Source organism: Sprattus sprattus (assembly GCF_963457725.1).
Source record: "Sprattus sprattus genome assembly, chromosome: 11".
Classification (NCBI taxonomy): domain Eukaryota; kingdom Metazoa; phylum Chordata; class Actinopteri; order Clupeiformes; family Clupeidae; genus Sprattus; species Sprattus sprattus.
Window position 1 is genome coordinate 15,172,486 of NC_137909.1, and position 14,003 is coordinate 15,186,488.

The following is a 14,003-nucleotide window of genomic DNA, read 5'->3' on the forward strand; positions in this document are numbered from 1 at the left end:
ATTACGATATAATTGACCAGCAGCACAGCTATGGCAGTTCTTTTTTTTGTATATTGTTCTTCTGTATTCAGTAGGGCAGCATGGTTTAAATGTGAGTCTGAGTTGATCTATTAATCAACTTCAGCTTCTCTCCCTGGGTTGTGAGCTTTGCCAAGTGGCTACTCAGTGGGACTCCAGTGTAGCTTAGAGTCCCAGTCTCCCTCTCTCTCTCTCTCTCTCTCTCTCTCTCTCTCTATATCTAAGCTTGGCTCTCTATCTGTCTTCCATGCTGCCTTTTTTTTCTCACTTTTATGAATATTTGTACTGTATGTGTCCATGTATGTATGTATGTATGTATGTATGTATGTATGTATTTATACATTTATTTTATATATGTATTTATATATGTATATATTTATGTATGCACATGTATTCACTTAATGCTTGACAAGAAGAGTAGAAGGCTAGTTTGTATCTCCCAATATTCATTCCCTCTTGTTTTTTTCCAACAGGAAGCTGTTGAGGACTTCCTGCAGGACGACGATGAGGAGTACGATAGAGATGACAAGGTGAGGTCAGAGCACCACAGAGCCCTCTGAATGATCCCCATGTCCGGCCTAGCCCTACACCCTATTCTACATCTGAAAGTCAAGCTCAACTGCACATTTCTTACATTCTGATTGGACAGTGAAACTTACAGTTGTCAACCAGAACTCCAGAACTGTGCTTCTGTTGTGGCGTCCTCAGTCGAAAAAGCCCAATGTACGTACAGTTTGTTGTAGTCAAACAGGACATATGCTCTCTGCTCTGTCAATAAAATATAGTGTACCAATGACATATCAGAATTCAGAAGTTTGAGAAGTGGTTCTTCTTTTGCTTGTTTACTTCCACGTGACACTGTCAGTGTAGTATGTGTATTTAGGATGCCCGGACACTGTCAGTGTAGTATGTGTATTTAGGATGCCCGGACACTGTCAGTGTAGTATGTGTATTTAGGATGCCCTGGCACTGTCAATGTAGTATGTGTATTTAGGATGCCGTGACACTGTCAGTGTAGTATGTGTATTTAGGATGCACTAACTGCAAGGCCTTCTCTTCTCCCTGTCGGATGAGTTGAGTGACTTCTCCTTGCCGCCCTCTCTTGTTACTCCAAAGGCACCAGGGTTAGCGGAGGAGAGAGACACCTGAGAGGTTTTTCAAAGCAAACACAGAGGCTACGATGATATGTGTTAGTGCTTTTTTTTATCGGCACCTGAGTACTGACTCAAACTCCTCCAGATGTTTTAACCCCAGCTGTTGGCACCCAGTCTCTCCCAACCCCCACCTCTCGCTCCGCATCAGGCAGCCATTAGTACCCTCACCTTTGCCCCCGCGGGCCAAAAGGGCCGTTTCGGCACAAACGATCCCAGCACCTGTTTTCCATTGGCTGTGGACCCCCTCTTAGGCTGCGGCTAAGTTCTGGGACATGTGTTAGCACTTAACCCACTCCCGGCTGGTGGTGAAAACTGCCCTGGTCTCAAGGGCGGAGGGTGGATAGCGTTCTCTTACCCTCCATAAATTGGCCTGGCTAATTTACGGGGACGAGTCAATGGTTGAACCCGGCCGGCGTAAGTTATGGAGGAAACCCTGTGTGATTGTGTGTGTGTGTGTGTGTGAATGTGCATGTGCATGTGTATACATACTAGGGCATGTGTGCGCACGTGTGTGTGCGCAAGTGTGTGTGTGCATCTGTGTGTGCATGTGTGTGTGTGTGTGTGTGTGTGCGTATGTGTGTGTGTGTGCGTGTGTGTGTCTGTGTGTGTGTATGTGTGTGTGTGTGTGTTTGTGTGTGTGTGCGTGCGTGTGTGTCCTTCCACTCCGCTCTGCAAATTAGGTCTCTGGTTGGCCAGTTTCTCAGACACATGTGTTGACCTGACTGTGGTGTCTTTATGGTGTGTCTTTATTTGGTGTCTTTATATGGGGTCTTCATGTGCTGTTATTGCTGCGTAGGGAACATGTCCTACCGCTGCAGGCTGACTGAGGCTCCCATTAACTACAGGTGTAGCAGGCTCAGACCTAAATGCGCTGTCAAGGACCTGACACCACCAGCTCTCCACTGTGTGTGTGTGTGTGTGTGTGTGTGTGTGTGTGTGTGTGTGTGTGTGTGTGTGTGTGTGTGTGTGTGTGTGTGTGTGTGTGTGTGTGTGTGTGTGTGTGTCTGTGAGAGAGAGAGTTCCTTGGAGCTGACCAACTTTCTTAAAAGGGAAAGTTCCAGTTTAAAAACGTTCCATAAAAAGCTCCTCTGAATAATGTCACATAGTCACACGCAGTGCTGTAGTGGTAAAATTAGAGGTGGGTAAACTATGAATTTTGAGATCAGACAGTCCTCGACCCGATGAAACACGGTGCGAAGCAACGCAACACAAAGCGTTGCAACTCTGTTTGGCTGACCTGGCTATATTCCATTATGTTATCAGTTAAAGTCATATTAAATCAATGACAGTGAATAGATGTGTTTGGAGTTTGTAGGTGATAAAATGTCAAGAAAACAGTTAAGAAAAGTAGGTGTAGGCATCACAAAAACGAAGGGTTGGTGGGGGAGACAAAAGAAAGAACCTCTATAGGACCTATATAAAAAATGAAGGCCTCTGGAAACAGGCCCAGGGTGTTACAGCTGAAAAGTATAATATAAAAAGAAACCATGCTGCAATTAAACACTTCCCCTGTTCTTTAACCATTGGAGAATGGGCGTGTTCTGGGGTTCATGCCTCTCCTGTGCTTCACCACCCAGGACTTCATATACTGTGTTGGATTGAACACTCATGTAGGCTCTTCTTCAACACTTATATTTGACCATGACTGCGAAAATGGAAGATTCTATAGCTAAGCTAAAACATTTCACTTAGCTATGTTTAACTGGCTTGCAAAGAATCTGTCTACAATTTTCAATGAATTAGCGTGATATGCGTGAGGATAATTACTCATGCGTCTTCAATTGCTGACAGAATTTACGTTTTATTAGGCGTATTTAGATTGAACCGGGAAGACTGCCTTGTTACCGACATCATCGTATTTGAAAACCGTGTGTCCCTGTCTTAATGCGATGTTGTGCGAACCAAAGCAACGTTAAAAAAATGTGAATTGATCTTTTTCAGTCTTACTTTGATCTTGAGGCCTTTTGAGGTATCTGTGTGAGTGAAAGCACTCAATGGTCTTTTCAAAAACCGCCTGATATCCATGGCTAATGAATCAATTTCGAAAAGGCTTATCCACAACGTGTATGTGTTTACATACTTGCTGGATCTTTATTGGTGTTACCGCAGCCGCAAGGCACTGATTGGAGGGTCACAGACCATAATGCAGTGCAGATCAAAATTATTCAGAATACAGCGTTCATATGTTCAACAATATGAAATTTAGTCTAAGGTGATTTAAAATGAAACCAAATTTATTTTGGATTATTACAACGGCAGAATACTAGGCGCAGAGAACTTTGAGATGCGTAAACGCCACTTTGAGATGCGTAAACGCTACTTTGAGATGCGTAAACGCTATTGATAGGTGCGTAAACGCTATTAATAGGTGCGTAAACGCTATTTCCAAAATTCCAGAGGTGCGTAAACTGCGTTTACGTGCGTTTACCCTCCACTACAGCCCTGGTCAAACACACACACACACACAGAAACACACACACCTTTCTCTATAAAGACAATGTTGATTTTTTTCCAACCTTTATGATATTGAAGTTGGACTTCTCAGATGAAGCAAGGCAGACATTTAATGGGATGTTAGCCTCCTGGCATTTTGATTGGATTCCGATGATCATAGCGGTAAGTGGTAGTGTGTGTGTATGTTTGTGTGTGTGTGTGTATGTGTGTGTGTTGCTTGTGTTGCTTTACGCTGCTCAGTCCGCAGCCGAGAGGGTCTGGAGGGTGTTTACAAGGCAGCTCAGTAGACAGCATCCCTGGAAAGTGAACTGGACCGGGGAAGGGTCTACTGTGGAGGCAAAACCACCATGTTGTATGGTGTCCACCATTTTGTATGTATGTATGTAATGTTATTGTAATTGTAAAATAATGTAGTCTGTAATTGAAGTGCATAAGGTGTTGCGGGTAAGCTTGCTTTAAAAGATTGTGTGAAGTGTTTGCAAACCTGCTCAGGAGGCGAGATCTTTCCACGTGAATGGTCATCTGCTGTGGGAATCCCATCAGAGGAGGATAAAAGAGTTTCTGTTCTTTCTTCTCTGGCTGTTCTCCTTGATTAAGCCGTGTGTTTGCACTGTACCTCACTTGCAAGTTGCTCAAGATGAAACCATCTGCCATATGAGTGTGAATGGAATTACAGGGCTGTGCTTCACTCAGACTGTGTGTCACCCATACAGTAGGTGACAGGTCCAGGGTCATTCATATGCGTGAGTAGAGGATAATGGAAAGCATACCTCTGCAGCAGTGCAGCTCAGGTTGAGGAAGAGGAGGAGAAGGAGGAGGAGGAAGACCCGGACGACCACCAGGAGCTAAGGGGTTTATTGATTCTCGTCTGGAATCTGATCCCTGAAATTTTCATGATTTGATGGCGTCTGGCTCTTTCGGTTAAAAACTGACTTTCTTCAGGTGCTTTCAGCGAGTGCTAAAAAAGATTGAACGTCTCACTCACGCCACATATGGAGTTTCTGTTTTTTTTCGAGGAGGGGAGGGGGCAGGGGGTGGGGGTGGCAGGGTGTGTTTTCTATTCCAGCTACAGTCTATCAAAAACGAATCCCCCCTCCCGCCCCAACCCCCACTGCTCTGGTGGGCCGCTGTCGTAAATATTATTTCATCATTTTTTTGTTTCACTGGTGAACGCACGCAGAGAGCAGCCGTGCCCTCCGTGGTGATTGACAGGCTGAGTGTGTGCTTAAGAATAGGCCGACGAGAGTGCGAGAGGTCCTCCCATCCATATTAATGAGGCCCGCTTCGGGAGGTGGGAATGGTAGAGCCATTGTGTACGCCTAGCTGCAGAACCTAACCCCCCCCCCCCTAGCAGCCTCACATACAAAAGAGCCCCTCCCCCACTCAAAGGTATTTGGCCCGTCCATTTCTTTATTTTTTTTTAGACTAGTGTTCAATTAGATATTTTTTTCCCTTCGCTCTTCAATTAGATATCGCCTGAGATGAAGGACATTTAGAGGCGTTTTTTGGAGAATGCTGGAGTGGTGCTAAGTGCAAAGTGCTCTAAGCCTAATATTAGAAGTGCTTGAATACTTCATTTTTTGAGTATTAGCGGTGTTTTGAACACTTTGTCTTTTAAGCGCTAAGTACAATACACACTCTCCACGAGAGAGCCTTAAGCTCTGCCGAACAAGTCTGATGCTGGCTGCAAGATGTAAAGACATCTTGATCTGAAACCATAGAGGGGCGAAAAAGAGGCTGAAGTAGGGATATTTCACAACACTCTGGCCCCCCCCCCCCCCCCCCACACACACACACCACCACCCTCAGGCTGAGTCTATGCAGCGCTGGCTTTGCTGAAAGCTTGCTGGCTTCGCCTACAGATTGAACCCTGCTTCACCACACAGAGCAGCTCACGAGACTCACAAGCAGATCTGAGACCGTTCTGAGCCAGACGAGGGCCGAATCTGAGCCGTAATTAGCAGTGTGTTCAGGAAGTTTGGTGTCGTCACCCTGAGTGCAGTCCTCCCTGTGTGTGTTGCACCATAACCTTAATGGCAACCGACTCCAGGGCAGATCGGGTTCTGATTCGGCCCTAACTGGGTTCTGATCTGGCTCTGATCTGGTTCTGATCAGGCATAGCTTCCGAGCACACACGCTCAAACAGTCAGCTCACGCTTCTGCAGGGTAGCATGCTTGTTAGAAACCACCAATGTAAAATGAAAACATAAAACCAGATTAACGCTTTAAGGCTTTTGCAGTCATCTGTCCTGTCCACTGTTTTGGTAATTATCTGTGTCTGTGCCTTTGTCACATCTTTGCTTCCACATTGTTTTCCTATCACTCTTTACTAATGCCAAGGCTGTCACTTAAACTAGTGATTGGGATGTGACACTTAGTTAAGAGAGATAAGACAGTGTGCCTGTCCTCACAACGTCGTTTTAGCTGAGCAGAGCTGTCCAAAGTTGGCTTCATTCTTCAACCCAGTTCTCAGCCCTGAATTGGAACTCCATGGTAGCTAAACCTACGTGTGTCTGTGTGTGGGCGTGTTTGTGTGTGTGTGTGTGTGTGTGTGTGTGTGTGTGTGTTTGTGTTGCAGGACTCAGAAAAGAAAGGCTTCATAGACAAGCTGTATGCTATCCAGGACGTGTGTGTGAGTGTCCAGAATGCTCTGGATGAGGTGGCCTCCTATGGGGAAAGGATAAAAAAGTAAGTCATCCTCTAGACATGAAAATAAACAACCAAAACTCAGATAAGAAAAACACACATACCGGTACATGTATAAAAACACATGCAGAAAACAAAATCATTCCACCAAATTATGTGGTAAAATGCTTGGTAAAATGCTTGGTCAAAGGTTACAATGTCAATATTTAATACATTTTACAACGTTTAGTTTGTAGAAAGTTTGATTTTATTTGACATATTTATCAGCATTAACAACCGACTATATTCACCCAGAGAGACAGAAATTCTCGGCTGCAAAGTCACTCTGTGTGTTATGTTCTTTGTTGTGGTCCACAGGAGGGCGAAGTGGGTTGTTTAGTTTGCCTGTATTTTTCTTATTAATGCTATTTTAGTGTGTGTGTGTGTGTGTGTGTGTGTGTCTGTGTGTGTGTGTGTGTGTGTGTGTGTGTGTGTGTGTGTGTGTGTGTGTGTGTGTGTGTGTGTGTGTAAACCAACCATAGGGCTAGTAGCCACCACTGGGAAATGTATTTGTATACCTGCTTATCTGCACACTGATTATTGTTACTACACTGTTTAAATATTCATTTTTAATATGCATTTTAAATCAACCTAAAATCCAGATGTTGATTTAATGTGGACTGCTGTTATTGATGTAAAAGCAGTTTTTCCCTATCTGAAAACTTTCAGGCAAATTTCGGTTTAGGTTAACAAAATCAAACATCCACTCACCCGCCCACACCCACACACGCACACACAGCACGCACACAAACACTCTCTCTTTCATTCTCACACTCATACTGCTGTTTGTGGTTTCCTAAACTGGGGGTGGGCTGGATAGCGAAAAGGGGGAGGGGAGTTCTCCCGTAGGGTGTGTGTGCCAACAGACCCTGTGTGTGTGTGTGTCTCTCCCACAAGAGAGATTAAGAAAGCTTTTTAACACAATTTACGCCTCACACTCCTGAACTGGTGCCCCCTCTCCTTTACCTCCCTCCCTCCACACAAACACACACACACACATACACACACAAACACACACACACACACACACACACGCACACACGCACACATGCACACAAGCACACACGCACAAACACACTCACACACACTCACATACACACATGCACACATATGCACACATACCCACACACACGCATGCACGCACACACACGCACACTCACACAAACACACACACACACACACAAACACACACACATTCACACACACACACACACACACATTCACACACACACAATGCTTCATTTGGATTAGCAATGAGATGAAGTAATCATAACAAGATCATAACAAGATCAAAAATGGAGTGTCTGTGAAATACACATGAAAGACAAAGGTAACATGGCTTACACAGCACAATGGCATGAAAGATAAAGGTAACGTGGCTAACACAACCCAATGGCATGAAAGATAAAGGTAACATGGCTAACACAGCACAATGGCATGAAAGATAAAGGTAACATGGCTAACACAGCACAATGGCATGAAAGATAAAGGTAACATGGCTAACACAGCACAATGGCATGCTAGCTCTTTGGCTCTCCCCTTTCCCCAGGGTATCAATCTGTAGATCATGCACATCCACGATCCAAGGCTACCAAAGACAGAGCACTCGCCATGAACCTGTAGTCTGATATCTTTACAAGACAAAACCAACATCAGCATTCACAGAGTGAAATTGACCCCCCTCCCCCCACACACACACACACACACACTCCCCCTCCACACGTACGCACAGAGTCTATCCCTCCCATCCACCTCTCTCTCTCTCCCTCTCTACAGCACCTTCAACTGGACGGTGCCTTTCCTCAGCTGGCTGGCCATCGCCTCTCTGTCTGTGGCCACCCTCGTCATCTACTTCATCCCCCTCAGATACGTGGTGCTGGTCTGGGGTGAGTCTCCATCAGCACCACATCTCTCTCTCAGACACAGCACGTGTCACTGTCTCTCACACACACACACACACAGCACGTCTCACTGTCTCACACACACACACACAGCATGTCTCAGTGTCTCACACACACACAGCACGTCTCACTGTCTCACACACATACCACATCTCAATACGTCACACACATACACCACCACTCACTGTCTCTCTCACACACAGCACGTGTCACAGTCTCACACACACACACACACACACACACACACACACACACACACAAACACACACACACACACACACACACACGCAGCACGTCTCACTGCCTCACACACACACACACACAGCACATCTCACTGTGTCTCACACACACCACATCTTACTGTCTCACAGACATACCACATCTCACTGTGTCACACACACACACACACACACACACACACACACAGCACATCTCTCATCTAACACAGGATTACACTACACTTACATTACTGTAGAATTTCAATTCTACACTAGACTAAACATAACCATACAACTGTACTACTAACGTACACTGGTCATTACTGCTTAACTGCAAGTATAACTATATTACAGATTACTACAAACTTTCTACATTACTACAATAAATAATGTTATCAAGTTACAATTCAATAAACAATGCTAGAACACAGTAAATATACAGTAACCTTAACATTACTACATCACTCTTAATGTTATTACATTATAATAAACATTTAAACTTTTCACAAAACATTACTGCAGTACACATTAGTACACATAATGTCAAATATGACTACGCCACAAATACACAGTAACTGCAGTCCAGCTAACTGTGACTGCCTGTGTAGGTAAAGTGTTAAGGGATGTTTAGTGTGTTCAACATCAGTCATCTGGTTCCCTATCTGGAGCCTCTCATTGGAGATGTCAATAGCAACAGCATCACACAACCTGTAGAGGATACAGATCTCATGCAGGAAGCAGAAACTGTTGTTAGTGCTTTTGTATTGTTGTTGTTGTTGTTGTTGTTGTTGTTGTTGTTGTTGTTATGTTGGCCTCCTCCTGCCCTGTTACTGTGTAAACATGGAGGCAGCACCTCCAGCGGTGCTCCCATCAGTGTGGAGGGGTGTAACCACGCCTGTGTTTTCCTCATAGGTGTCAGCAAGTTTACGCGCAAGCTGCGCGACCCCTACATGATTGACAACAACGAGCTGTTGGACTTCCTGTCCCGAGTGCCCTCCGACGTGCAAGTGGTGCGTGACTTTTGACCTCTACTCTAATTTGTTTACACCTGTTGAGATTTGACATTGCCTTACGAATCCGCTGACATCCCCTGCTGCCTGGGATAAACTGACAGGCGGCTCTCGCAGGTAGCTAGCTCACTGTTATTTTCTGTTCTCTGTTTCGACAGATTCAGTATCGAGAGCTGAAACTGGACCCAGGACAAAGCCCCAGCAAACGAAAGCGGAACAACCCAGGCTAGAGACCCTCTGCGAAAAAAATACTTTTTTATTTATTCAAAAACATAAAGCACAGCTCATGTAAATTTATTTTTGAATGCTGTAAAGACACTTGTATTTGTACAATTGTACACACTGTAAAAAGTGATATTGTAGCAGCCCAGGCTTTGTACCAGTCTGCAGGAATGCCTCAGCAGCTTTTGGTACAACCCTCATATGTCCTCTCTTCTTGAGTGAGCACACTGCCATCTGTAAAACGAATACACACATTCAGGCCATCATAACTTTGTAATCTTTTTTTATATTACACCAGATGTTACATCGATGAAGATTTTCTGTACATCTCACTCACGACATAAGAGAAGAGTGTGTTGCAGCTATTATGAATGCCAAGGTCCGTCCATTTTAATCAGTTGCAGTTGCCAGTTATTGTTTACCATGAAATGCAGCACCTAATGAAGTACCTAATGATTATTTAAATGTTATTTGATTCAGTTCTCCCTGCTGAGCTTTTCTTGTTGGGCTTTGCACATGGTCCGCTCCACATGTAAATGCAATGGCGTTACTTCAAATGACATATGGACAGACTGTCCAATGGCGTTACTTCAGATGACATATGGACAGACTGTCCAATGGCGTTACTTCAGATGACATATGGACAGACTGTCCAATGGCGTTACTTCAGATCACATATGGACAGACTGTCCAATGACGTTACTTCAGATCACATATGGACAGACTGTCCAATGACGTTACTTCAGATGACATATGGACAGACTGTCCAATGACGTTACTCCAGATGACATATGGACAGACTGTCCAATGACGTTACTTCAGATGACATATGGACAGACTGTCCAATGACGTTACTTCAGATGACATATGGACAGACTGCCCCTATGGAAAATGGCACAAAAGATGTGATGGCTTCACCCATTTAGCAGTTTGTTTGTTTATTTATTCCAGTCTAATCCTTATTTCTTCTGAAGCCTACCCTGTCTCATGTTAGCTATGTGTGCACCATTGTTGTAACAGCCAGCACTCTAAGCACTAAGAGTTCTTCTGGAGCTTTTCCACCCTGTGTATATAGTAGTAGTGGATAGCAGGCATTTACCCAAGGATGTTGCATGCTGCTCTGCAGTTGTTGTGGTGTGCATGACCTGGAGAAAAAGTTTTCTTCCTCTCTGAAAGAGCCATGAGAGAGGAGAGTAAAGGACCTTCAGGTGTATTGATCCTCAAGATCCCCCCTCCCCCACTCTCATATCCGATTCATTGCACCGCCATTACTGCTGGTTGGGTGCTGCATCTGTAACCTGTGTGGTCAGAGATGAAGTTGTGTCGACTGTGAGCATGTCTTTGTTTGATTTCAAAAACCCTTTTGTCATCAGAAAAGGAGTAAAGTCTGTGGGTTTTTCTTGTTCAGTGTAAATACTGGTGTCTTAAAGTTCCTATCTGTGTGAGACACATTTGTCTCTCTCTCTGTGAACCTCTTGAACAGTCTCGATGGTGTAGTGTCAGTTGTCATCGCCACAGTTGTGACATCCTGTTTTTCATGTCTGTTTATTAAATGATTGTATAAACTTCTCTCAATACATTGTCACTGGTCTGCTGCGTGTGGTCTTGCAGTGGTCGGTGTGTCTGTGTACATTGTAATTTTAAAGGCTACATTATTTGTGTTCTATTTTTTTGCATTTCTGGGTAAAACAATGAAGAATTAGCCTACATTGTTTTTTTCTCTTAAGAAGGCTTGAACATATTTTCTTTAATTGCCAACCACTTTGGCTCTTCTACCCTTGTGGAAATCTACTCAATGCCTTATAAGTGAGCAATTAACTGTGTACATCTGCGTGTGTGTGTGACTGTGTGTTCGTGTCTGTGTGCATGTTTGTGTGTGTATGTGTGTGTGTGTGTGATTTGTGTGTGTGTGATGTGTCGGCATAATAATGAATGGATCATTTGATAAGCCTGGTGACAACACTGACATTGCACATATGGGGTATTGCCAAGAGGCGTCGCTAAGGGAACCAGAAGAAGGGTCTGACTCCCTCGTACAAATGAGAGGCTTATAATTAGGTCCTTTAATCCCCCCCTTATTAATAAATGTGTCTCTGGGAATCAGCACTCTGTCATTGACTGATGAAGGGCATCTTTTAAGGGGAATAAAACAAACCCTTTCTTATGTCTATCTTCTGGAACGTCTAATGGAGACGTAAAATAATTCAGCCCCCCCCCCCCCCCCCCCTCCTCTCTGAACCCAACCCCCTCCCCAACTCCAGCAATGATTTGTTTTATGGTCTTCGTCCAACAAATGTTCCAGTGGACCCCCACCTCCAGAAAAGAGCAAAACCACAGACAACAGACTGAGGTGGACATCTTTGGCATCAGAAGCATCAGATTTATTGACATGTGTGTGTTGAATACATGCGCAGCAGCTGGGGAGAGGGGTAGAGCTGAAACCCTTAGAAGATGGAAGGCAGAGACTTTGTGTAAATCACTAGTAAGGCAACACTCTCTTACACTATAAAAGATGGAAAATCATCCAAATTTTTAATCTTGTTTCAGATACACCGTTAGTCGATTCTGGCTTCAGATGGTCTCTGCTTTCCAGAGGTATGGCATAAATTGCATCAGGACAGGTTTTCCATACACGATTGAAGACATATCAGGTAGAGACTGATCCTGAACAAAGGCTGTTTATAAGTGCGCTCCAATGGGTGGTTTTTGAACACATAATTACCTCATTTCAATAGTGCCATCGGTTGAATATCCAAATGTAATGAAATTAAATGCTTTTTTATGATATTGACAATATGAACATATTACTATATAACACATTAAAATAACATGTTGCTGTAAAATATTTTATTGAAAAAAACGGGAATGATGCAGAGAGGATGTGAAACTACCCACGCAAAATCATTTTAAAAATTTTCCAGAAACAAAAAAAGAGGAACTAAATTCTCCGCCTCGCTAACTGATCAGACCTTCATTCCGCTTTCAAAGGCCAGTGCTCACACCCACACACACACACACACACACACAAACACAAACACACACACACACATGTGTTAAACAGACAGAATCCAAGGAAGTGCATCATCTACCAGTAACACAAAATAATTACCAGTGTTGGGCAAGTTACTTCAAAACTGGAAAGCATTATTTATTACTTGTTACTGTCATTTTAAAGTAATTCGTTACATTACAATATTACTGTTTTTAAAATGTAAGGCATTACACTACTATTGTATTACTTGTAAGTTACTCGCACCAAAATCACTGGAAGTATGGATTTGGCAATATTACTGTAATGAAGCTCAAGACGCTCAATTAGTGAATCACACATCCAGTGGAAGGTGATGTGGTATCTGTACTTATGGTAAACAGTAGAACATAATAGCCACAGTGATGGCTCATGGCACAATACAAAGAACAATCATCGCAAGAACAGACAAAAGGTCAAAGTCTGGCAAATTGTGATAGAAATACTGTAACTTTAGGCCTATTCATATTAACAATAATTGGACTGTATTGTAATGTCTAAAAATATGACAGGATACAAAATTAGCATTTCTTTGCCTTTATTATTTCCAACTTCACAGCATTAAGCATAGTTTATGCGTCATAAAAAATAAAAAATAGTTTGCAACTGGATTAGTGTATGGGCTGTACACCTATGGTGGGGAGGCAGTAGGCCTACACATAGCACCTGGGCATCCAAGTCCTTTGTGAAGGTTTTTCGGCTTTGAAGTACATGCTGAAAATATAAGAAAATAGCCAGATTTCAAATTCAAGAGTCTAAGATATAAACACTACATATTAGCTAAGGGGCCTTACAATGTACAACCCAAATGAAACCAACTATTTTTGTAAGGTATGGCTGTGCTGAACATGAAGATTGAAATATTAATGTGTGTCAAAATATTTTTTTCTATGGGACAGGTAGCCCAGCCCTAGTGCACCCCAATGTTCATGTTCAGTTCAGCACGCCCTTACAAAAATGCTCCACATTATATTTCAAATGTATAAAACGCATAGGCCCTAGGCTAGATCTAAAAAATTAAATAAAAATCCATATGGGACAGAAACAGGCAGTGCATCACACATTTTCAATATTAACCTTCAAATTCAAGTTTATCTTATGGTTTATTGTATTAAACATACTTCTTGTAGACTACGTTTCATCTTAATACATTGACGTGGTTCACAATGACGTTATCCTACATCTGTTCTGATCTAGAACTAGGTTAAACCAGATACATAGAAGGATTCTAGAAAGAGAGAAAGATTCTAGGGCTCTGGGCTAAACTAGTAGGTAGCCTAGTAGTGGTATTTGTAGGTAAAGTGCACTTTAAC

At 43.2% G+C, this 14,003-nt stretch overlaps 1 protein-coding gene across 1 annotated transcript in view; it reads left to right on the forward strand.

The window, feature by feature from the left end:
• Positions 1–9,670, forward strand: part of mctp1b (multiple C2 domains, transmembrane 1b) — a gene marked incomplete at both ends in the record, with an annotated part of 43,873 nt that extends 34,203 nt beyond the window's left edge. The window contains 5 exons of the mRNA XM_080847240.1: positions 492–548; positions 6,205–6,314; positions 8,088–8,197; positions 9,343–9,440; positions 9,599–9,670. Of these exons, the coding sequence (XP_080703366.1) occupies positions 492–548; positions 6,205–6,314; positions 8,088–8,197; positions 9,343–9,440; positions 9,599–9,670 (447 nt within the window). The remainder of the gene's footprint in view (positions 1–491; positions 549–6,204; positions 6,315–8,087; positions 8,198–9,342; positions 9,441–9,598) is intronic.
• Between the last annotated feature and the right edge of the window lie 4,333 nt (positions 9,671–14,003).